The sequence below is a fragment of the Eulemur rufifrons genome, chromosome 24 (assembly GCF_041146395.1).
Source record: "Eulemur rufifrons isolate Redbay chromosome 24, OSU_ERuf_1, whole genome shotgun sequence".
NCBI classification, from domain to species: Eukaryota; Metazoa; Chordata; class Mammalia; order Primates; family Lemuridae; genus Eulemur; species Eulemur rufifrons.
In genome coordinates, this window is record NC_091006.1 from 9,850,681 (window position 1) to 9,874,736 (window position 24,056).

Below are 24,056 nucleotides of genomic sequence, written 5' to 3' on the forward strand. Positions count from 1 at the left end.
CACCTGGCCCAGAGGAATTGCTCAAACAGAGGCTGCTGTTGCTGCCCACTGAGTAGAAGAGGTTAATGGAGGTCAGGGGAGGAGCTCAGCTCGGGGAAGCCCAGTAAGTTCCCCAGTCGCTCTGGAAAACTGGTTCAACCAGTGTCCTCTATCCCAGGGAGCACAGGTGGAGCCAGTGGAAAGCGGATGCCGGATGCCGGGGCTGGACCAGCCTCTGCAGTGTCTCCCTGGCATCCCCAGGACCCCCACGGAGCTGGCCCACTTCAGACAGCCAGGCCCAGCCCTCTGGCCGCCTTGGTGTCCAGCAGGTGGGCCCTTGGCATCTCTACAAGAGATGAAGATTCCCACGAGGACCCAGGGCCACTTCTCAAAGAGCCTCCTGCTGTCAGGTAAGGAGGGGACATTCCCCAAAGACTGCAGGGAGAAGGTGAGACTTAACCCCGGGGGCTGAGGTTTCCTCTTAGAAGGAGGGAAAGCTTATCCAGGAAGATGAGGGGCAGTAGAATCACAGCCCTGTGGCCGTTTGATCTATGGAATTTTCTAGAATGTCAGGACCGTGAAGGCAGGAATTTATCTGTGTTTGATTCCCTGCTGTATCCCTAGTGCCTACAAATCTAGGGAAGTTTAGACCTATTTTATATAGTTGGTATTGTAGCTGATATTAACATCATGTATATGCCTGTTAGTATTGGTTAAATAAATGAATGAATGAATGAATTCAGAGAGCCCAAGTGTTTGGAGGCAGGCCACATAGCATCTCAGGGTGGGAAAACCTTCTGACTCAATGAGATGGCCAATATGTGGCATTGTGGCTGTATTCTCACTCCTACACCCAGGGCAGACATCACTAATCAATCCCAGCACTGCTTCCAGTGAACAGCACTCAGAGCCCTTGCTCCCCTCTGAGGATCTCTGTCTAGGGAGGAGAATGCCACGGTCCCTGCCCAACACCCCTGATCTCAGGCCTCCCTCATAACTCCCCACAGCCTTGATCCTGGCACTCTGGATGCCCCAAGGCTCCCAGGCAGCCCTCCACATCCAGAAGATTCCAGAGCAGCCTCAAAAGAACCAGGACCTTCTCCTGTCTGTCCAGGGTGTCCCAGACACCTTCCAGGACATCAACTGGTACCTGGGGGAGGAGACCTATGGAGGCACAAGGCTATTCACCTACATACCTGAGCTACTGCGGCCCCAGAGGGACGGCAGCGCCATGAAACAGCGAGACATCGTGGGCTTCCCCAATGGTTCCATGCTGCTGCGGCGCGCCCAGCCCACAGACAGTGGCACCTACCAAGTAGCCATCACCATCAACCCTGCCTGGACCATGAAGGCCAAGACCGAGGTCCAGGTGGCCGGTGAGTGTTAGGGTCTGGGGAGGAGGTGGGGAAGCTAATGGGCCTTGAACCACTACCATGGACCAGGCACTGTACAAACGCCACTTTATTTAGTTCTCTCATTCAACACATACTGCTTGAGTACCCACTCTGCACCAGGCCCTAGAGCTATCCTTTAATCCTCACGTGCATTAACTAATCAAATATCTATCATTAATAAATACCCGCCTTGTGCCAGACACTGGAGAACTCACCATCTCATTTACTCCTCACATGTATTAATTAATCAAATGTTTATTGAGCACTTACTGTATGCCTGGTCATAAGGAATATATCATTCAATCACTCAATCTTTATGTTCATAAGGCAAATATTTATTGATGAATCCACTCTGGGAAAAGTGCTAAGGACAGGGTGGTGGACCATAGCTATGGTTGCTCAGTGTCGGCACTACTGACATCTTGGACTGGCCAGTTCTTTGTAGTAAAGGGCTTGTGCATTGTAGAGACGTTTAGCAACATCCCTGGCCTGTACTCACTAGATGCTGGCATCGTCTTCCTACTCGCGACAACCAAAAACGTCTCTAGATACTGCCAAATGTCTCCCAGGGGCAAAATTACCCCTGGTTGAGAACTACTGCCCCATATTAACTCATTTTTACCTTAAAACAACTCTGTGAGGCAGGCGCCATTATTGTTTCCGTTTTACAGATGGGGACACTCCAGCACAGAGAGGTTATGACTTGCCCAGTAAAGAAAACTAACCAGGAAGATGCGCCATAAGAAGGGAGGTCACCAGAGAGGCCTCACCGAAGAGGAGACATTTGCAGAGAGACCAGAAGAAGTCTGGTCTTCTGCAGTCTGAATGGTTGTGTCCCCCAAGAATGCAAATGCCAAAATCTTAACCACCCCCCCCAAGCCATTAAAATGGGGCCGCTGGAAGGTGATTAGATCATGAAGGCAGAGCGCATGTGAATGGAATTAGTGCCCTTATAAAACAGGCCCAGGGGAGCTCGTTTGAACCTAACGCCACGTACAGACACAGCAGGAAGTCAGCAGTCTGCAGCCCAGAAGAGGGCCCTTGCCAGAACCCGACTGTGCTGGCACCTTGATCTTGGACTTCCCAGCCTCCAGAACCGTCAGAAATAAATTCTCATTGTTTACAAGGCACCCAGTTTGTGGTATTTTTTTTTTATAGCAGCCCTAATGGACGGAGACAGGAGGAAACCATGCAGGTGCAAGGCCCTGGGGCTAGACAGCTTGGTGTGTGTTCCAGGCATGGGCAAAGGACGCCATGGCCACCAGACAGTGAGTAGGAGGGTGAAGGAGGCAAGGTCTGAGAGGCACACGGGGGCCAGGCTTGTAGGTCATGGCGAGAATTTGATGAGAAGCCACTAGAGAGTTTTAAACAGGGATGTGATCTGATTCTTGGTGTAACCGCGGGGTGGGGAACCGGTGGCCTTTTAAGTCCTTAAGTGTGGCCTTTTGACTGAATCCAAATTTTACAGAACAAATGTTTTTATTTTATTCATACATCTTTGTCTTTTATATTTTTATTTTATTTTTTAAATGAACGCATTTAAAATACCAAAGAATAAATAAGTTTCAATGAAATAATCCTCCCAGATGGACTGGCACAATTAGAACATTAGTAAGCCCTACGGGTTAAATTGACGCTGCTGCACTCACAATTTAGTTCTAACTTCCCCCTTCTGACTGGCGCCACTACCACATGAGGCTGGTTGGCGAGGGTTTATGGGAGTCGAGTAGGCCCGTCTGTTATCAGCTTTTGACAACAGTGCACTGTGTTTCTGTTTGAAGTGGAATTTGTGAATAGTTGCACAGCTCGACAGTATTTTTTTTTTAATTCTGTCTGCTTAACAACCCATCATGTCAAAGAAGACCAAAGGATAGCTGAAGGAAGAAAACAGATTTTTTTAATGAGGTTGGGAATTGCAATATTATCTTGTTTCTGCTAACGGTAAGATGATTTGCTTGCTTTGTGATACTGCAATATCAACATTAAAGAAATTCAATGCTCATCAGCATTACAACACTCATAAGGACCACAAATATTTTAAATCAGAGGGAGAGGCATGAAAGGTTGTATTGCAGAAATTAGAAGACAAAAAGCAAAAGCAAAGACAATTCTTTCAAGCAGCAATAAGACGTGGTAATAATGCCACTGAAGCAACTTGTAAAACAGCTTATGTACTCGGGGAAAAGGGAAGCCATTCAGTGGTGTAGAGGTTGTGAAAGGATGCATTGTTTAAGTTGTAGGATGCTTAGACCCCAATAACGTTTCAAAGTACAAACAACTGCCTCTTTCAAGGACAACCACAACTGATGGGAAGCATGAATTAGCCTTCAACTTAACAGAACAACTTCATGCAACGCTTCAAAAGGAAAACAAATATTATTCAATTGCTTTGGATGAATCAACTGATACTACTGACTCGGTGCAGGTTTTATACTTCATTCGGGTCATAACAGAAGATTTTCTTTGCTACAAAGAGTTACTCCCTTTGGGTACTTCAGCAAACAGAACAAGAGGAATAGATATCTTCAACAGCTTTCAAGCTAAATGTCATGAAGTTGGACTGAATTTAGTAAATTTAGTGAGTGTATGTACAGATGGTGCCCCTTCCATGACAGGAAAACATGAAGGGTTTATTGCACAGAGTTTTAAAAAGTACTAACAGATCCAGATGCTCTCATTTCTTTTCATTGTATCTTGCATCAGCAAAATTTCTGTGCTAAAGCTACTATTTTAAGTGACTCTTTGCAACAAGTTATAAGTATTGTTAACTATATTAGTGCAAATGCAACACCACATGGTCAGTCTCCTAACAAGCTACAGCTGAACAGATGAGGTATTCGGTGTGGATTTGCTCTATCATTCCAAAGTGCGTTGGCTATTGCAAGGACAAGTGTTAGCCAAAATTTTATTTCTCAAAGAACAGATAGTTAAATTTTATGAAGAACAGAGTCATCAATGTGAATTATTAAAAGAAGATTTCTATGGGAATGCAGCATTTCTGTGTGATATCATGTCAAATCAAAATAACTTGAATATTTCTTTGCAAGGTAAAACTAAATCTATATATGATATGTGGCAAAAAAATTCAAGCATTTCGAAAAAAGCTATCTTTTTTCAAAACACTTCTTCAAAAGGAGATTTCGGATGAACATTTTCCGCCGTTAGCAAAGGTCGCTGATGATCAGGATGATATATGTGAGAAACATTTGAAGAATATGCAGCTGTTGCAGACCTATTGATTGGAGAATACAATAAAAGGTTCACTGACTTTGAGAATCATGACATCACATTCAAGTTAGCATTTCAGCCTCACCTAGTTGATATCACCGAGGCATCTAAAGAACTACAGATGGAATTGATTGAACTCTCAGTAGAGGACAATTTAAAGTCATTGTTTGATGCTAAGAAAGATTCCATTGAAATATGGAAAAATGCAGTAGAATACCCACACCTTTGGCAACATGCCCGAAAAATGTTTTCTTGCTTTTCAACCACTTATGGCTTTGAATCTACATTCTCCTCCCTAACCCAAGTCAAGATGTCCTTAAGGTCACAGATGACTGATGTCCATCTGGAGAATCAACTGAAACTGCGGACCTCCGTGCTGCAACCGAATATTCAAATGCTTTCCAACAAAAAGCAGACCCAACAAAGTCATTAAAAGGTTAGTTAACTTTAAAATCAACAAATAGTTTTCATTTTTTGAAATTATTAAGTACATAGTGTTAATAGTTAGATTTTCACAAAATAATGTGCTTTTTTTTAAGTATATCTAATTGATGTTTTTTTGAATGTGGCCTTATTTGATTACAGCTAAATTAATGCAGCCTTCCAACATGAAAAGGTTCCCCACCCCTGGTGTAACCCCTCCATGTGGTGCCTTGCAGGTTGAATCTCTGTTTTATTCAGGAGGGAACTGGGACTCGGGTGGTTTAAGACACTTCTAGAATGTGAGACAACTAATCAGAGAATCAGTGGCAGAGTCGGGATTCAAATGTGGGGCCACCTGAGCCAAAGGTATGTGGCTGCCTCCCACAGATGCTACGTTGCTCAGTCACGCCTTCCTTCGGGAGCCACTCCCCCAAGTGCCTCCTCTGTGTCTGGCCTGTACCAGGCAGTGCTGGGGACACAGCGGTGACTGAGACAGCTCTGGCCCTGCTCTCCTGGGGCTCACAGACCAATAGGGAAGGCAGATATTCACTACATAATCACACACACACACACACAAAATACATCACTCAGCTCCATACATGATGCCAAAAAGTAAAAATAAATTTTAAAAGATGCATCATTATGAACTGTGGCAGATACCGTGAAGGAAAGCACAGGGATTACGAGATTATAAGTGGAAGATCCATTCTGGGCTTCGGGAGGTCGCCCTGGGAAAGCCATCCTTAAATGAGGCTTGAATGACAACTGGAAGTTCTCAGCAGAGGAGAAAGAGCTGGGGAGTTGTCTGGGCAGTGGGCTCAGCCTGTGCAGAGGGCCTGTGGCAGGAGGCCAGTGTGGCTGAGGCAGGAGAGTGAGGGAGGCATCCTCGGTGACCAGCGCGGCAGGATGTGTCCGAGTTAAGGCTCAGGCTGTAAGGACAGAAGCTCCCTCCAACTCAACCCCACTCAAAGTGGGCAGTGCCTTGTGGAACCCCAGGGGTAACTGCCAGGATGTCAGCTCCAGGAGGCCAGGGTTTCTGTCTGGTCCACAGCTACCTCCTTGGAGCCCAGAGCAGGGCTGGTCATGCTGCTAAACAAGCAGATGGCTGGGGAACCAGCAGGGCCTGGTGGGCAGTGGGCTAGTGAGGAAGGCAAGGTGCAAATTTTGACGGTCCCTATGGGGACTGAATTTTAAAAACATAAATAAATTAAATAAAATATTGTTAATAATTTTGTGCATGGGCCGAGCACGGTGGCTCACGCCTGTAATCCTAGCACTCTGGGAGGCCGAGGCGGGAGGATCGTTTGAGCTCAGGAGCTCGAGACCAACCTGAGCAAGAGTGAGACCCTGTCTCTACTAAAAAAATAGAAAGAAATTATCTGGACAACTAAAAATATATATAGAAAAAATTAGCTAGGCATTGTGGCGCATACCCGTAGTCCCAGCTACTTGGGAGGCTGAGGCAGGAGGATTGCTTGAGCCCAGGAGTTTGAGGTTGCTGTGAGCTAGGCTGACACCACGGCACTCTAGCCTGGGCAACAGAGTGAGACTCTGTCTCAAAAAAAAAAAAATTTGTGCATGAAACAAAGTTTGTGTTAACTATTTATATATGGAATTTTCCACTTGTGGTGTCATGTCAATGCCCAGAAACTTTCAGATATTTTCGGATTAGGAACGCTCAACCCATACTAGCGCAGCCCCAGTTTACAGATGGGGAAACTGAGGCTCAGAGAAGGAAGGTCAGTTGCTTGAGATCCCACAGCCAGGAAGCCGCAGAAACTGGACTCAAAAGCACAGAGGGGGATCACGGTCATTTACAGCTTGTGTCTGTTGTCCCGGGAATCTAGCCAGGGGGACTTGGGCTTCTCACCTAATCCTGCACAGACTCCTCAAAGCCCTCTGGGCCTCTGACACCCAACGCAGTTAATTACAAAGCCCAACTCCCCTGACTGACCACATACAGAGCACATCACACGCATTTATGCTCTGCCTCCTCCCCCCATTTTACAGATAGGGAAACTGAGGCATGGGGAGTTTAAGTAACTTGGCCAGGTCACCCAGCTAGAGAACAGCAGATGCAGGACTTAACCCAGGCTGGCTGGCTCCAGAGCCCATAGCCTTAGCCATGACTTTCTTCTGTCTCACCGAGGACTGAGTAGATGATGTCATGGGTTTAATACTTACCAGCAAAATGACCTTTAGTCAAATGACCAAACCCCTCAAGCCCTCCGCTTCCACATCTATAAAACGGGGGTGGCAATGACCACGGGCCGTTAGAAGTACTAGCTCAGCAAATCTATGTGAAGCTGCTGCTTTTTAAGCTGTGAAAATAAACACAGAAGACCGACCCAACAGGAAAAGCAAAGGCTACTCATTCAGCTCCTGCTGTAGCAAGGGAGTCAGCCAAAGTCACTTGCATTCAGGCAGAGACTCAAAGACAGGCCGGCGGGTGGGAGAGCGTCACAGTGGGAAAGAGGGGTGGCTTCAGCTGTGCCCTGATAAGAGGCTGTTGGCCCCAGGAAGCTGCAGGTGACTCACTGGATGCAGGACATCCTAGGGGATTGGTTAGGTGCATATTTGGCTTTCTTTGGTTGATCCTAAGCTGGAAGAGGGGACAAAAATTAGGGAAGCTGTTCAGTTATGAATCAAGTCCTGGCCATTTGAGGCCAATTGTTGCAGAAGTTACTGTTTAGCTTCCTGGATTGTCACTAGCGACAGCAATCTGGCTTCCTGGGCTATTTATTATAACGGAGTTGGTGTCCTGGGCACGTTGCTACAAGCTGTGGGTCAGAGTTCTGTTTTTATAAATGGTCTGGTCATTGTCTGTTCAAATATTAAGTGTGTCAGAGCACTTTTTAGATGTGACTATATGTAAAGATCAGCATGGACAGATCTGGTCCACAGAAGACCCAGAAGGTTCTTTGCTAGCAGAGTTGAGTGTGGATGATCCCAGAGATCAGCGAAGAGAAAATCCAAAAGGAAAGATTTCAGTCCTGGGAGAAGAACGGAATGTGGGGCTCTGTTCCACTCATTGCTGCGGAACAAACTCGGTGGTGTAAAACCACCACCATTTTATTGCTGTGACCAGGAATTCAGAGAGGACACAGCAGAGATGGCTTGTTTGCTGCGTGATGTCTGGGGCCTCAGATGAAAAGACTCAAGAGGCTGAGGTTGGCTTGAAGGCTGGAGGCTGGAATCACCCAGAAGTGTCTTCGCTCACGTGTCTGGTGGATCGGATCATGCTGATTGTCATTGTCAGCTGAGACTTCATCTGGGGCTGTCGACCAGATGACCTGCATGGGGTCTCTCCATGTGACTACTTGGGCTTCCTCACAACATGGCAGCTGGGTTCTGAAGGGCATATCTGGAGAGCGAGTGTTCCAAAATACCAAGGCAGAGACTGTACTGCTTCTTTGGACCTAGCCTTGGAAGTCACACAGTGTCACTTATAGGGCATTCTTTTGGTTACAAGTGAGTCACTAAGGTTAGCCCAGATTCAAAGGAGGGAGATTAGACCCCTCCACTTGGCCAGAGAACAGCAAGGTCCTATCACAGGACAGCACGTGGGAATGGGAGCTTCTGTTGCCGCCAACTTTGGAAAACACAATGTGCCACAAGCTCCCTCTTTATAACCTCACTCTTTATAGTAATCAGGAAACAATACAACAAGTTATAAAAAGAAGACACTTAATATGAGAACCAGGCAGTGTTTTTTGTTATGTTTCTTGAGACAGAGCCTTGCTCTGTCATCCCACGTAGAGTACAGTGGCATCATCATAGCTCACTGCAGCCTCAAACTCCTGGGCTCAAGCTATCCTCCTGCCTCAGCCTCCCAAATAGCTGGGACTACAGGCGCACCCTACCATGTCCAGCTAAGTTTTCTATTTTTTTAGTAGAGATGGGGTCTGACTTTTGCTCAGGCTGGTATGGAATTCCTGAGCTCAAACGATCCCCCCGCCAACCCCGCAGCCGCGGCCTCCCAGAGTGCTAGGATGACAGGCATGAGCCCCAGCGCCCGGCCTAGGCAGTGTTCTTGATGTAGCAGCAGAAGCTGCTCCTGGCCAATTTGAGCAGGGAAAGAACAGATGAAAGGATCCAGAACAGCTCAAAGACGCTCCAGGACGGCCAGGAACCTGGCTTCAGAGGAGTTATGGGCTGAATTATGTCCCTCCTAAAAACTTATATGTTGAAGTCCTAACCCCCAGCATCTCAGAATGTGACCTTATCTAGAAATGGGGTCTCTGCCAAGGTGACCAAATTAAAATGGGGTCATTAGTGTGAGCCCTAATCAAATATGACTGGTGTCCTTAATACGGGGAAATTTGGACGCAGAGAGACACAGGGAGAGCACCATGCGAAGATGCAGGCGGAGATCGGATAATGTGTCTACAAGCCACGGAACACCAAAGATCACCAACAAACCCCGGAAGCCGGGCGAGAGGGTAGTAACACATCCTCCCTCAGAGCCTCAGCAGGAACCAGTCTTGCCTTAGTCTTGGACTTTGAGCCTCCAGAACCGTGAAACAATTAATTTCCATTGTTGAAGCCATCCAGTTTGTGCTACTTTGTTGCAACAGCCCCAGCAAATTAGTACAGGAAAGACAGCATCAAAGTCAGGCTGTTCCCAGGAAGCCATCTGCGGCAGAGAGCACAGCTGTGGCACCGGGTGGGGTCGCCTCACTTGTTCCTGCATCGGAGTCCAGCCAAGTGGGGCTGGTGCCCAGACACGCCTGTGCTGAGGCTGCCAGAGGGCCAGCAGGGCGGGGGCTGCACCTTTATTCATGCCCCGTCCTCCCAGGAAAGAGCACCCTGAGTTTTATCTGAGCAGGGACTGCCCGAAATAAAGACGCTTTTCAGGCTCCTTCTAACGTGCAGTGGCCACATTGTTTTGGCTAAACAAAGCATTCACCTTGCTGCCGACACTGAGGCCCTGGGAAACCTCACATACAGATTCTCTTATGAAATGGAAGGTCTGGGGGCACCAGGGTGGGGTTCTCATGCGGCAGCTGTGGGCTGGGGCCTCGGAGCAGCGGCCCCTTCCGTGGGAACCTCTGTCCCCGCCAGGCTGGCTTTGTGCACTCATTAAGTCAATGACTTACTCATTGTTGGGGAAAATATAAGCAAAACAAAATAACAATGATAGCAATAATAGTAACATAATAGTTAAGCTAATGTTACAGTCACTTGTTAAGGGCTTTTATTGCTCAGTGAGGTAGGAGCTCCTGGGGGACTGACAGGGAGGGGAGCTCTGGATGTTGTAAGAAGACTGTGCAAGGAGGTGGGGTGTGGGGGACCGGGAGTCTCCCTGAGTCAACCGACACAGCCTCGGCCACCTCCTGAGTCACTCCCAGAAGCCACTGAGTTTTTCACTCGCTGTTCTGGGGATCCAGTAAGGTAGAAGGTGCAAACGTTGCAATCAGTGTCGGGAAGAGGAACAGCCTGCAACCCTCTGGGCCCTGATTTCCTCATCTGCAAAATGGGCCTAATTTAGCTGCCTTCCTGGGCTCTGGGGACAAATACCGAATATGCCCAAAGACCAGGCTAGCCTGGGTGTGGGTGATCCCCTCCCACCCAGTTACATTTTCAAATGGGTTTTGGACTCTTTGAACATGAAAACTTTTAGGGAAATGGATTAAACAAAGGTTGACTCAAAATATTTGTTCATTTGATTACACAAATACATATAAATGATGCCCTTGTCCATTTGGAAATAACAGTCCTTACTCCACCCATACAGAGCCCGAAATAGCTATTCCCACCCTTCAAGGGCTCCCAGGACACAGGAGCCTCTTTTGGAAGACACACAGAGGAGTCATTAGGAGTTCAGGTGTCTGAACGTGATCCCAGCACTGCTCTTATCGTGAGCCCTCAAGCAAGTCGATTTAAGTCTCTGTGCCTCAGTTTCCTCATCTGTAAAATGGCACAGAACCTACTGCTTCGTTGACCAATTGAGAGAACATTTTGTGTGTGTGTGTGTGTGTGTGTGTGTGTGTGTGTGTAGATATTCATTCAATCTTCCTAACCCTAAGGGTTAGGTATTCTTACTATCCTCATTTCATAGATGAGGCAGGTCTCAGAAAGGTTGAGCAATTTGCCCAAGGTCACACAGCCAGTAGGCGGCAGAGACTTGAACCCCAGTATTACAGCCTCATAAGCTTTGAACACAGCTGCCAAGAAGGGCCGGGATATAACAGGCATCCAGCTTGAGATTACAGCTGGGAGGTCCTCGTGCTGCGGTCAGAAGAGCAGGAGCCAGGTCGGCGTGGTCCCAACCCTGGCAAGTCCAGTTTAAGAATCCCGCGGGTCCCTTCTGTCTCCTACAAAACACAGCCCAGAACCTCATCCTTTGGCTGGAAGGAAGGGGGTGTCATCTACTGGGGGGAGAAAAAGTGGGTTGGCGGGTGGGGGTGGGGAAGTACATCAGGAGGTAGGTTTGGGATGTGCTGGGAAATCCTAGGGAAGCAGAGATTTTGAGGTGGGGGCGCTGAGGAGTTCCACCTGGGACAGGTGTTCTATGTGCCTTCCAGATGGTTGGCAGCGGCGCGGGAGACCTCACGCCACATCACACAGTGTCTCTTTCTCTCTCTCCTCAGAAAAGCATAAGGACCTGCCCGGTGCACACCTGCCCATGAACGCGGGCATCGTGGCTGCCATCATCATCGGATCTCTTGCTGCCGGGGCCCTCCTCATCGGCAGCATTGCCTGTCTCCTGGTGACAAGAGGCTGGAGGGGCCAGAGCCACAGGTATAGGGGCCCCAGGCCTCTCCTTCCTCTGTCTCCTCCTCCTCCCCTCTCAGTTCCCATTGATGCTTCCACAAATTACATCATCCAACTCATACACCATCTCATCAAATCTTGGAATGCCTGAGGTGACAAGGATCTTTTTATCCTGTATTACACAGAATTCTACATTTCAAGAGATAGGAAACCTACTCTTAAACTGGCTTACCAAAAATAAGAAATTTTGTATACTCCATAACTCATTAGCTTCAGGTATGGCTGGATCCAGGGGCTCAATTTTTGTCAAGACACTCCTCCATGTACTCCTCAACTCTGTTTTTTCCTATGATGGTGTCATTCTCAGGCAGGCTGTCCCCTGATGTGACAAGATGGCTCCCAGTGGCTCCAGGCTTATACACCACCAGCTCAGCCACCCCAGAGGAAGGAGAGTACTTTGTTCCTGCTAGTTCCAGCAAAAGCCCCAAGCCTGCCTTTCATTGGTGTAACTTAGACCACCTGTCCTGACTTGAACCAATCATTGTGGCCAGGTGTTGGAATGCTCTGATTGGCCAAACTTGGGCTAGTCGAGCAGCCCGAGACCCAGGGGTAGATCAAACTCCATATGATCACATTGGACTGAGAGCAGGAAGGGGCTCCCCAAAGGAAAACTGGATGCTATTGTCAAAGAAGGGAAGTGGACGGTGGGCAGGCAAAGCCACCAGATGGTAGAGACGGGAGCCACCAGGCCCGGCCTCAAGTGTACTTTTTAAATAAAGATACTCAAATCAGTCGATTTAGAGAGACACGTTAAGGAAATCATCAGACAAGTGGACGCAGCAACATCATGGTCTTTGTAAATGGTGATATCTGGGGGACATTGCTTGTTGGCCTAAGGTGGCAGCTGGGGAGACAGGGATTGTGTCTGGGGATTATGGAGGAAGAGGCTGGCAGGGGACAGTGTGACCATCTCGCCCTCTGGGGCCTGGTGGGCTTTCCGGCCTCTCTGGGTCCCTCTCCACCCGCCTGAGCATCTCACTCTCCTAATGTCCGTCCCCTCTACACAGCCACAGGATGACGACCACAGAGAACTCTGAACGGGGCCCCCGTCACAACACTGGTAAGTGGGAGCCCCAGGCCTCACTACCTGGCCCTCCTCCCAGCTCCCACCTCTTCTCCCCAGGGGGTCTCCCAATGCTCTTGCCCCCCAGACTCTCTGCCGCACCCTAGGCTCAGCCCACAGAACCTGAGCATGTCAGCAGCCACCCCAAGCCTGCTTTTCCCCCTCCGGCTGGCACCCCATCTCATCGTGCAGGGGATCCTGTCCGCCCCCGCAGGCCACGGCCAACCCAGGCCCCATCCCTGCATCCCTCCGCCCAGCTCCCCACCGCTCTCCCAGCCTGTCCCTGCGCAGGGACCTTCTGAAACGCTGATCCTGTCACTCTCTGCTCAAAGGCCCTCCAGGGCTCCCCAGTGCCCTTGGGACAAAGTGCAGGCTCCTTAACATGGCCCTCCAGGCCTTGTGCAGACTCCTCCCCACTGTCTGTCCTGGCTCCATCTCTCACAGGTAACATTCCCCTCCTCAAAAAAAAAAAACAAAAAAAATTGTGTGTGTGTGGGGGGGAGCATGTACATGCATGTGTGTGTGTGTGTGTGATCCAGACAGAACAAACACAGTTCCTCAAACATGGCCAGCTCTCACCACCAGGCCTCTGCATGCATCTGTTCCTGCCTTCGCATAGCTTTCACTTCTCCTTACTGTCTCAGATGTCCCCTCCTCCAGGAAGCCCTCCCTGACCCCCCAGGCTGGTTAGGCACCCATCTGGGCTCCCACAGTCCCCCCAACCCCCCAATTCCAGCCCTAAACAGCCTGGGTTGTCACCCTGGGGATGGGTCAGTCTCCCCAACTGGACTATGAGCCCCGGAGCGGGGCGGGGCCGGGGGGGGGGGTTGCTGACCAGGACAATCTTGATCACCACTATGTCCCCAGCACCGGGTTTGGCAAGAAGTGTTTGCAGAAATGTTAGTTGAACGAATGAATAAAACATGGGCAGGCAACCAGAGCGGGCCTGTGGGTCCCATCGGTCAGCTGGTACCCCGCCTTGTCCTGTGTTTCAGGGAACAACAATGCCTATGAACTAATGTCATCTCCGGTCTTCCTGGTGTCTCCCCTCAGTGACAAGGGGTCCACGAACTCAGCCCTGGTGAGCCCATCCCCACCCTCTCCCCTCAGGCCAACTTCTCTAAGGTGCCCCAGGGTACCTTGACACACAGTTTGGGAACCTCATTTCTCTCTCTTGCTCTCCCTGTTTTAAAAATCATAAAGAAAAGAGACTGGAAGGAAACGGCACAACAGAAACAGCAACAGTCTCTGGGGTGTGGAGGCCGGTGGGTGGGTTTTTTCTCTTTTCTATGTATCTGTATTTTCTACACTGAGCAGATATTCTTTTTGTAGTAGGGATGGGGTGGGAGGGAGGAAGGACTGATAAAAATAAGTTATTTGAATTAAATAAAAAGAGAAACTCAAAATGCTCAGGCTAAGAGCTTAGAACCAGAGGTGTGGACGGGGGAGGCTGAGCGTTAATGGGGTGACTGATGGGCCACGTACCCCGGGCCCACCTATGGGGGGCGCTGAGGTGCAGGGAAGTGGATTCCCTCGGCCCAGGGCCCCATAGCACCAAAGGTCAAAGGTTGGAGGGGGGATGCGGGAGGGAGCGAAGGGTCCGGCTCACCTGTGCTCACCTGTGTTCTTCCCTCTAGCCCCTGCAGGTGCCTGCACCCCTGCAGCCAGGGCCGGAGAACCACCAGTACCAGGTGTGGAGGTGGCAGGGGGGAGGGGTGTCGGGGGCCCAATGGAGCCAGGAGCACCACATCAAGACAGGCGGGGGGGTGGGGTACGGGGTTCTCCTCACTTCTCACCCCAAAGTCTCAAAGTCTCAGCTCCCAGGGGAAGCCCATTACAGCCTTGCCGAGAGACCCTGGGCAAGTCCCTTTCCCTCCTGGGGCTGCAATTTCCTTCTTTGTAAAAGGGATCCAAGGCCTTGAATTTGCACAAAGAGGAACAACACCCAGAGAGGGACAGGGGACTGCCCAGGGTCACACAGCCAGTCAGGGCCCAGTCAAACCCCATCACAGGGGCCCGTTCCTAGGCCTCGGCCCCAGTTCCTCTCCGTCCCCTCCTGTCTGCCCCTGTACCCCTGTTCCTTCCCAGTGTCTCTGTCTACACATCTCTGTTTGTATCTCTGCCCTGTCTTGTAGTCTCTCTCTCTCTCTCTCTCTCTGAGTCTCTCTCCCTGTCCATATCTCTGTCTTTCCTGCCTCTTTGTCACTCTGTGTCCACCTCATTCTCTGGCTCTTCCAGGACCTCCGGTCTCTGCGTCTCACTCCCTGTCCATGCCGGGCTTCCAACCTCTCTCTGCCGATTTCTCTCTGTGTCTCCGAGTCGCTCACCCTCTGTCCCTCTCTGTCTCCCTCCAAGCTCTCACCCCGTCCCAGTCATAATCGCTCTCTCTCTTTCCCTCCCCCCTCCCAGGACCTGCTAAACCCAGACCCTGCCCCCTACTGCCAGCTGGTGCCAAGCCCTGAAGGAGCCCGGCCAGGCCAGCTGGAGACAAGGCCTCTGCCCACCCCTGGGGGCCTCGCATTGATGACAGAAAAGACACATCCGAGACCAGCAGGACAAGGCCATCAGGGACTGTGGGGCTGATGAGGTGGACTCGGCCAAAGACTCAGCATCGCATGAGGCAGGTGTCCCGGGAGGGGGACAGGCGACAGCAACGGGCCCATGTCCTGCTCAGGCCCGAGTGCACAGCTGCCTGCGGCCTGTTCCCTCAGCAACCTGGCCTGGCCACGCGTCTGGGAAAGGCAGGCTCCTGCTTCCTGCCGTGCCAGAGTCCCCCGCATCTGGATATTTGGGGGTGAGGAGGGTGGTCTCAGGTCTGCTTCACAGGCACCTGGCTGGCTGGGCTCCCAACTGTCCTCAACGCCCCTCCCACCCCACTCCGCAATCACCCCAGAGTCCCTTCCCCTGGGGACAAGGCAGCCCCCCACCACCAGGGGCTGAGGCCCGGGGCAGGGAGGCCTGGCCTCACGGCCCGGGGCCCTCGGTGACAGTCCTGGCGAGTCAGCACAGCTGCCGGACCCCTGCCCCATTCAGGCAGCTCCAGCCCCTCTCAAAACCCAGTCTCTCGGAACCTGCTGCCAACTTCCGGCCTTGGCCCCCACCCGGAATCGCGTCGAGTCCCTCGGGGCAGTGGCTCCCTTCTCCACCACCGCCCCAGCCCCTGCTCCCGAATGTGGGCTCAGCCTGTCACCCCTTAATCTATTCGTGCATTTAGCAATAAATGAGCCCTTGCTGTATGCCAGGCCCAGTTCTAGACTCTTGCAGCTTTGGCAGGAACAAAATAGACACAAACTCCTGCTCTCCTAGAGGGTCACTATGGCAGGGGACAGAATCAGGAAACAAAATAAATCACTAACACATGGCGACGAGTGCACCAGGGAAACAGAGAGGGGAGGGGGGTGGGAGGTATTGGAGATTGAGATTTTAAATGGGGAGGCAGAGAAGGTCTCACTGAGAAGGTGACAGATGAGCAAAGACCTGAAGGAAAGGAGGGAGTGAGCCATGTGGGGCTCTAATGGGAGAGCATTCTAGGCAGAGGGAACAGCAAGTGCAAAGGCCCTGAGGTAGGAGTGTGCCTGGCATGTTCAGGGGTAGCAAGGAGGTCAGTATAGTGGAGGCAGAGAAGGCAAGGGGGAACGGGTGGGAGGTGAGGGCAGGAGATGGAGGGAGGGGCAGATGGTGCAGGGCCATTGAGGCACTGCTAAGACTGTGGCTTTTGCAGGGCCAGCGGGGAGGGCTGTAGTGGGCTGAATAATGGTCCTCCCAAAGATGTCTATGTCCAAATCCCCTGTGAAGATGACCTTATGTGGCAAAAGACCTCAGGCGTGATTAAGCTCAGGGTCCTGAGATGGGGAAATTATCCTGGATTACCCTACACGTAATCACAGGGATCCTTCCAAGAAGGACACAGGAAGCGTGAGTCAGAGGGGCGCCGAGGCTGGAGTGATGGGCGCTGAAGGTGGGGAGGGCCAAAGCCCAGGCAGCACCTCGGAGCCGGAGTGACTCAATGTGGGAAAGATCCATCGGCCACTGTGAGCTTTAGAGATGAAAGGGGTCATGAGCCAAGAGATGTAAGAAGCTTCTAGAAACTGGAAAAGGCAGGAAAATAGATTCTCCCCTAGAACCTGCAGAAAATAACACAGCCCTGCTGAAACCTTGGTTTTATCCCAGAGAGACCCATTTTAGACTCCTGACCTCCAAAACTGTGAGATAAATTTGTATTGTTTGAAGCAACGAAGTTTGTGGCAATTTGTTACCACAGCAATAGGAAGCTAATATAGAGGATGAGGAAGGATTTGCAGGAGAAGTTGCATCTCATGCTGACTCAGTATGCAAATACTCCCTGGAAGGGACTTCTCCATCCCCAGAGCCCTCCAGACACCCGAAGACTGGGTCTTTGACCTCCTTCTTGCTAACATGATCAGGTGGCCAGGGCTCAGGGCCAGGGGTGTGGGGGGCACTGTTCATCCTGACCCCAGACAAGGAGAACTCACGTGCCTCCCTTCTTCTCCTCTATGCCAGCAACTGCTTGTCAAGCCCCAATATCCATTCTCTCCTTTTCCTTAGTAACAGGGTTTTTACCCATGCATATGGCTGCCAGGCATAAAAACTACATTTCCCAGGTTGCCTTGCAGCTCAGGTATGATCATGTGACTAGTTGCAGGCCAATGGGGTGTGCGCAGAAGTGGCACAAGCAATTCACAGGTCATGCCCCTAGAGGGAGCCCTCCTCTCCTCCATTCACCCTTCCCTTGGGCTGGAGAAAAGACGTGATGGTGGGAACCACCTCGGTCAGGTGAATGAGGGCAGTGCCCTGAGGGAGAGCAGAGCCGAGTCAGAGAGAGTCTGGGCCGGTCCATGCTGTGGACAGAGCCACCGTGCCAGGTTAGATAGGTACCTAAGAGACAAAGACTCCTCTCTTGCTTAAGCTACTGTTATTTGGGGATTCCATTACACCTAGCTCCTTCGAAATCCTAATTAATACAACCCCACCTCCAAGGGGGCAATATTTCAGGAGTAAGATCTCTGACCCTGGCTGCACTCCTTCCCACTCACTTGGTACCGGCTCCATTATGGACTGAATTGTGTCCCCTGAAATCCATATGCTGTATCCTAATCCCCAAGGTGATCGTATTTGGACGGACGTTGGCCTTAAAAAAGATAATTAAGATTAAATGAGGTCCTAAGGGTGGGCCCTCATTCAATAGGGCTTGTGTCCTTAAAGAAGAGGAGGAGACACCGAGGATGTACGCCCACAGGGAAAAGGCCATGTGTGGACACAATGAGGGGTGGCCACACGCAAGCACAGGAGAGAGGCCCCAGGAGAAACCAAACCTGCTGACCCTTGATCTCAGACTTCCAGCCTCCAAAACTGTGAAAAAATAAATTTCTGTCGCTTAAGCCACCCAGGCTGTGGTATTTTAATTTGGCAGCCTGTCTTAGACCATTTTCCGCTGCAATAACAGAAGAGCGTGGCGCCGGCATCTGGCAAGGGCCTGCCTGCTGCTTCACCCCATGGCGGGAGGCACAGGGGCAAGAGAGGACGAGAGTGAGAGAGCAGAGAGGGCCCAACTCGGTGTTATAGCAAAGCCACTCTCTCAATAATGACAGTAATCCATTCATTGGGGCAGAGGATTGAGTTTCCAACCCATGAACACATCCGAACCATAGCACAGCCTAGCAGATGAATACAGGCCCCTTCCACTACAGCCCTAGGAAATGCGAGATCAAAGGTATCTTCTTCCTTCACCACTATACAACCAGATTTAAACTGAATAATAATAGTGCCAGTGAGTAGAGTCTGGACTTTTAGATGTCTGAACTTCTCTAATTTTTAGAATAGCCTTGGGAGGCTGGGTCTACTATATTCCCACTTTACAGATGGAGAAACCAAGGCTCAGAGAGGTAAAGTGACTGTCCCAAGGTCACACACTGAGTATAAGGAAAAGCCAGTGCTGTGGTCAGATGAGCTCGGTTATGCTGCAGTAACAAGCGACCTCGCAATCCCCATGGCCTAAAACATGAAAGATTTATTTCTTGCTCATGCTGCACGTTCATCTCAGGTAGGCAGGTGTGACAAGGGTCAGGAAAATTGTTTCAGGAGTCCAAGGAACCAGGCTGACAGAGCCAGTCACTATAGCAGCAGGGAAAGGAAGGGAACCTGGAAAATTGTGCGCTGGGTTTTAAAGATTTCCACCTAGAAATGACACTTCCATTCACATTTCATTGCCCGAAGCAAGTCCCCTGGCACAATCTCACGTCAAGAGGGCTGGGCAGGTGTGATCCTACCTATTTCTAGGCAGGTGCGCCCAGGAGAGAAAGAACTAGAACGTGTATGAACGGCCCAGTGAATACACCATCAGGGTTCAAACCAGAACCCACACTCTCAACCACAATGCTTTTCTGAGAGCAACGTCCAGGCAGGACTTCCCTACTTCATCTAGTCATTCACTGACTCATTCATTCATTCAGTATACACTAGACCAGGGTGGTGGGATGGCCAGGGGAGGCTGTACAAAATATTGCCAGAGTTTGGTCCTGGTCTGGATAGATGGGGTCAGGGAGAAGGGTGTGTCAATTCATTTGTTCCTGACTTCAACATTTATTGAGCGTCTGCTATATACAGCACAGTTCTGGGCTCTGGGAACACAGTTGTGAACAAGACAGCCATCCCTGCTCTCAGAAAGCTGACTTCCTAGTGGGAAAGAGAGACCACAGACAAATGGCGTGGAACATAGTACCAGGGGCGATGACACTCTGAAGGACAGAATCGGGTGCTGAGGACACTGAGACGCTGGAGAAGGTGAGCTCCCGGGTGACAGGTTGTACAATGGGAGGGCGGACAGGAGGGGTGTGGGTCACACTGCAAGAGGGCCAGGTTTGCAAGGGAAATGAAGACATACAACCGCCCAAAAACTGCTACATGAATGTTCACGGCAGCATTATTCACAATAGCCAAAAAGTAGCAACAACCCAAATGTCCACCAGCAGAGGAACGGATACACGAAACGTGGCGCAGTGTTACTCAGTGGACTAGCATTCAGCCATACAGGGGAACGAAGACAGTCACCTGCCACAGCATGGACGGACCGGGAAAACATCGTTCGAAGTGAAAGACGCCAGACACAAAAGGGCACATACTACATGAGTCCCTTCATATGAAATGTCCGGAACAGGCAAACCCAGAGAGACAGAAAGTGGATTCGAGGTTGTCGGGGGTCGGGAGGGAGAGGGAATGAAGGGGGACTGCTAAGGGGTGTGAGGTTTCTTTTTGGGGTGATGACAATGCTCTCCAAATTGATCGGAGTGATGGTTGCACAACTTTGTGAACATGCTAAAAACCGTTGAATTCTACACCTGAAATAGGTGAATGGTGTGGCATGTGAATCATACCTCAATAAAACTGTTTAAACAGGAGAGAGAGAGGCCCGTCCTGCGTGCAGTTCAGCCTGTTGTCAGGAGGGGCAGCAGGAGACCCAGCTACCCAGCTGGGGGCGTGAGGGTGGCACAGTGAACATGAGTGCTCCTTGCAGCACGTGACACATTGTAGCCCAGGAAATGTCATCTTTTATCACTGGGCAGGGTTTGTGCTTATCCCGTCCGTCCTTATGGCCAGACTTGCAGACAGGACAGGAGGCAGAGCTGGGCCAGCAGGGGGCAGCAGAGGACCGCACAGACCACAGACCCACGCTCTGCCACCTGATGCCGCATCCGCCCACCCCAGCCTCTGCCCCTGTCATTGCCCTCTGGGCACCAAGAGAGTCCACCCAGCTGCCCAAGCCCAAAACATGGGTACCTCCCTCGCTCCCTCTTGCTGCAGCAGGCAACAGGGCCTGCCCCCGAGGTCTCTTGAACTTGACCTCCCCTGTCCCTGATGGGCCAGGCAGGTTCTCTCCCTCCCTGCCCCAGCCTCCTGCCTGGTCTCCTGCTCCCCTCCATCTTCCCACCACAAGGCAGCCCAAGGGATCTTTCTAAATCCCAAACTCAAGCCAGCCCCTCCCTGCTCAGAACCATCCATGGCTCCCCAGCACCCGTAAAGTCCAGACTCCTCACTACAGCCTTCAACACCCTGCAAAGTCTGGGTCCCGGGGCCTGTCAGGTTCACCACTCAGCACGATTTAACTTATTTCTGTCTGTTTTTTTTTTTTTTTTTTTGCGACAGGGTCTTGCTTTGTTGCCCCTGGCTAGAGTGCAGTGGCATCATGATAGCTCACTGCAACCTCAAACTCCTGGGCTCAAGTGATCCTCCCGCCTCAGCCTCCCGAGTAGCTGGGACTACAGGCACGTGCCACCACACCGAGCTAATTTTTCTGTTTTTTGTAGAGGCAGGGTCTCGCTCGTGCTCAGGCTTTAACTTCTTTTTGTTTCCCAACATGCTGTGTTCCATCTCACTTCCAGTCTTGCACACTCTGTTCCCTCTGCCTGGAGCATGCACCCAGGCGCACAACTCCTCTTCCTGCCCCACCCCATTCATCCTCAAAGTCTCAGCTCACACACCCCCTCCTCCAGGAAGCCCTCCCTGACCTCAAGCTGGGGTGGGTGCCCCCATGGGCTCACCCACCCCAGCCCTGCCTGGCTGAGTCATCACCGCCTGGGGGCGAGTCTATCTTCCCACTGGACTGTGAGCCCCATAAGAACAGGGGTGGTCTCCGTCACTGAGGGGCACCAGCACTGATCAGCACAGGGCAGAGCCTCAAGGGATGTGTGTGGATTTTCCTTGTCTATATCCTTCTCTTTTTGAACTTCTGTTCATTCACTGACAAACGTTCAATGAACAGCTACTGTACACCAAGCTCGGTTACATGAACTTGACACCAAAGACATGAATACAAACCAACCAGCTGCTGCTCTCAGGGAGCTCACAGTCTAGTGTGAGAGATGACACGGAGCTCAGTGTGATAATAATCAACAGTGACAAACACTTATTGAGCACTTACTACATGCCGTGCACTGCACTAAGGGCTTTACATTTATTAACTTACTTTATCCTCACAACAGTTCCGTGAAGTAGCCTGACTATCCCCATTTTACAGATGAGCAAACAGGCTAAGAAAGGCGAGGTTACACAGGGTATAAATGGACAAGCTGGGAACAGAACCAAAGTCTTCCTAAGGCCCAAACTTTATCTTCTGCTCATTCCGGTCTGAAAGGAAGAAGGACCAAGATGCAAACCCATTCACATGCTGGGGTCTGTGGGTCCAGACAGAGGCGTCTGCCCCCTCCCACAGGGCATTTCGGGGAGAGTGATGCTTAACCCAAAGGCGGTGTTGCTGGTGGTGGGATTTCAGGCACTGTGTAATCGTGTGGCTCAATTAGGACAAGACCAGTGTCCTCGCCTGGAACTAAGAGCCCCCGGGGTGCCCAGGCTGTCTCCACCCAAGCTCTGCCCACCAGGGGACACTATTCCCCCACCGCCACCCCTTCCCTGCACACCACTAGATTCTCGGGGCTGTGGCTCCTTGTTCTACAAATGAGGAAGTGGCAGCAGGGAAGGAAGTGGGCTGGGCCGTGACCAAGAGTCGTTATGATTCATGGGGAAAACCCTGCCCTCCCAATTCAACTCCTTTGTATGCAAAAAGGCTTGTGCACGCTCCTGGGGTTACAGGATCACGGGTGTAGACTGGCGAGCAGAGGTGTAGATCCCCCTCACCGGCCCTCCACCAATTCCCCCGCCCCTGTCGCAGCCCTGGACGGGCTCCTGCACCTGGCGGAGGTGTGCATGGGTTTCGCGGTGGACGTTTTTATCTGTCGGACACAACGGAGGAAAGTGTTCCACTACCGAAGCAAAAATTTCATAATAGCGAACCATTTTGGGGTCCTGGCACCAGGGAACTTTCCAGGGTGCTAAAAGTATTCTAAAACTAGCTTTGGGTGATGGCGCACAAGAGGAATTTTATGGTATATGAAGGAAATCATGACATTGCTGAGACAGTTGGAAATTCGGACACTGAATATTCGAAGATATTAAGGAATTAATTCATCTTATTTTCACTCTTTGGATGAAATGCTGGCACTGAGTCTTCGTCGTTTAGAGATACGGGCTGAAGCAGCTATGAATAAAATGCTGCGATGGCTGGGATTTGCTTTCAAATAGGAGAGGGCCGTGGGAGAGGGCCGGAAACTAGACCGGCCGTGGGCTGAGTGGCGGGTGTGCTGTGAGGGGAACGGCGTTCTCCCCTCTACTTTTGACACTGTGTGAAATTTTCCATACTAAAAAGTGGTTTTAAAATTCTTCTTAACCATAACTCTAAATCCAAATCCAACCTATTCCAATTTGCCTAATGGGAAAAAAATGAGGCCCCAAAAGAAGGACAACTAGCCAGGTTGTCCCCAGAGAACTCTGGCACCCTCTGCCCTTCACTCCCCGCCCTCGACCACCTTCCAGAGAAGCTCTGGGTGGCTGGTCCCTCTCTGACCCCCTCCCCCCACTTTCCCACCCCGTCATGGGCTCCAGCCACACCAGCCTCCTTGCTGTCCTCACACTCATCAGAGACCTTCCTGCCCCAGGGCCTTTGCACCGGCTGTACCTTCTACCAAACGCTCCTCCCCCACAGTTCCACAGGCTCCCTCCTCGGTTGCCTCCTGCAGGTCAGAGAGATCCCCCACCCCCACCCCACACCTGTCTAGCTAAAAGAACAATTCTTGTCCCTCCCTGTCCTCTTGCTCAATGTTATTTTATTTTTATAGCGTTTATCTCTACCTGACATTATATGCTATATCAGCTTTATTATTGGCCATCTCCCTCCAATGGGATCCAGTCCAGCAAGGGCAGCGACGTGTCTGTGGCCTGTGTGCAGCCTGGCACACAGTCCACACTCAATAAATATTTGCTACATGATGAATGACTTGGAAAAACCCAGGTGGATGAGGTGAGGCGGAAGCGGGGGTGGATGTCCCAGCAAAGGGAGCGGCCTGTGCAAGGGTCTGAGTCGTGCCCCTCCAATCCTCCTGCCCTCCCTGCCCCGTGGCCTGAACGCTCTCTCTAGGGCGAGGAATCAAGGGACATTTGGCCCTTTCGCCCCAAGAACAGCCTCCCCAGGCCCAGCCAGAGCCAACTCCCAGCCCCAGCAAGCCAGGGCCGGAAGCCACACCCTGAGGTCAGATCCCTGAGCAAATATTATGGCCCCATCAGCCCCACCCGTGATAAGGGGAGGCCAGGAGCGGGCTTGGAAACCTGCTTCGGAGCTAAGTGAT

At 51.0% G+C, this 24,056-nt stretch overlaps 1 protein-coding gene across 1 annotated transcript; it reads left to right on the forward strand.

Annotated features, from left to right (window-relative positions):
- Positions 1-334: 334 nt before the first annotated feature.
- CEACAM19 (CEA cell adhesion molecule 19) lies at positions 335-22,710 on the forward strand. Its single transcript, XM_069456903.1, has 8 exons — positions 335-389; positions 987-1,355; positions 11,618-11,768; positions 12,815-12,861; positions 13,860-13,945; positions 14,502-14,555; positions 15,274-15,340; positions 22,547-22,710. Exons 1-8 carry the CDS (start codon positions 335-337, stop codon positions 22,708-22,710), a joined length of 993 nt encoding a protein of 330 aa, XP_069313004.1.
- The last annotated feature ends 1,346 nt before the right edge of the window (positions 22,711-24,056 follow it).

What these genes read in the sequence shown, in the direction of transcription:
- CEACAM19 (XM_069456903.1), top strand. Translation starts at nt 335, where the DNA reads ATGAAGATTCCCACGAGGACCCAGGGCCACTTCTCAAAGAGCCTCCTG. An exon ending in GGGCCCCCGTCACAACACTG is followed by an intron (nt 12,862 to 13,859) that starts GTAAGTGGGAGC and finishes CCTGTGTTTCAG; the next exon opens with GGAACAACAATGCCTATGAA. An exon ending in GGTCCACGAACTCAGCCCTG is followed by an intron (nt 13,946 to 14,501) that starts GTGAGCCCATCC and finishes TCTTCCCTCTAG; the next exon opens with CCCCTGCAGGTGCCTGCACC.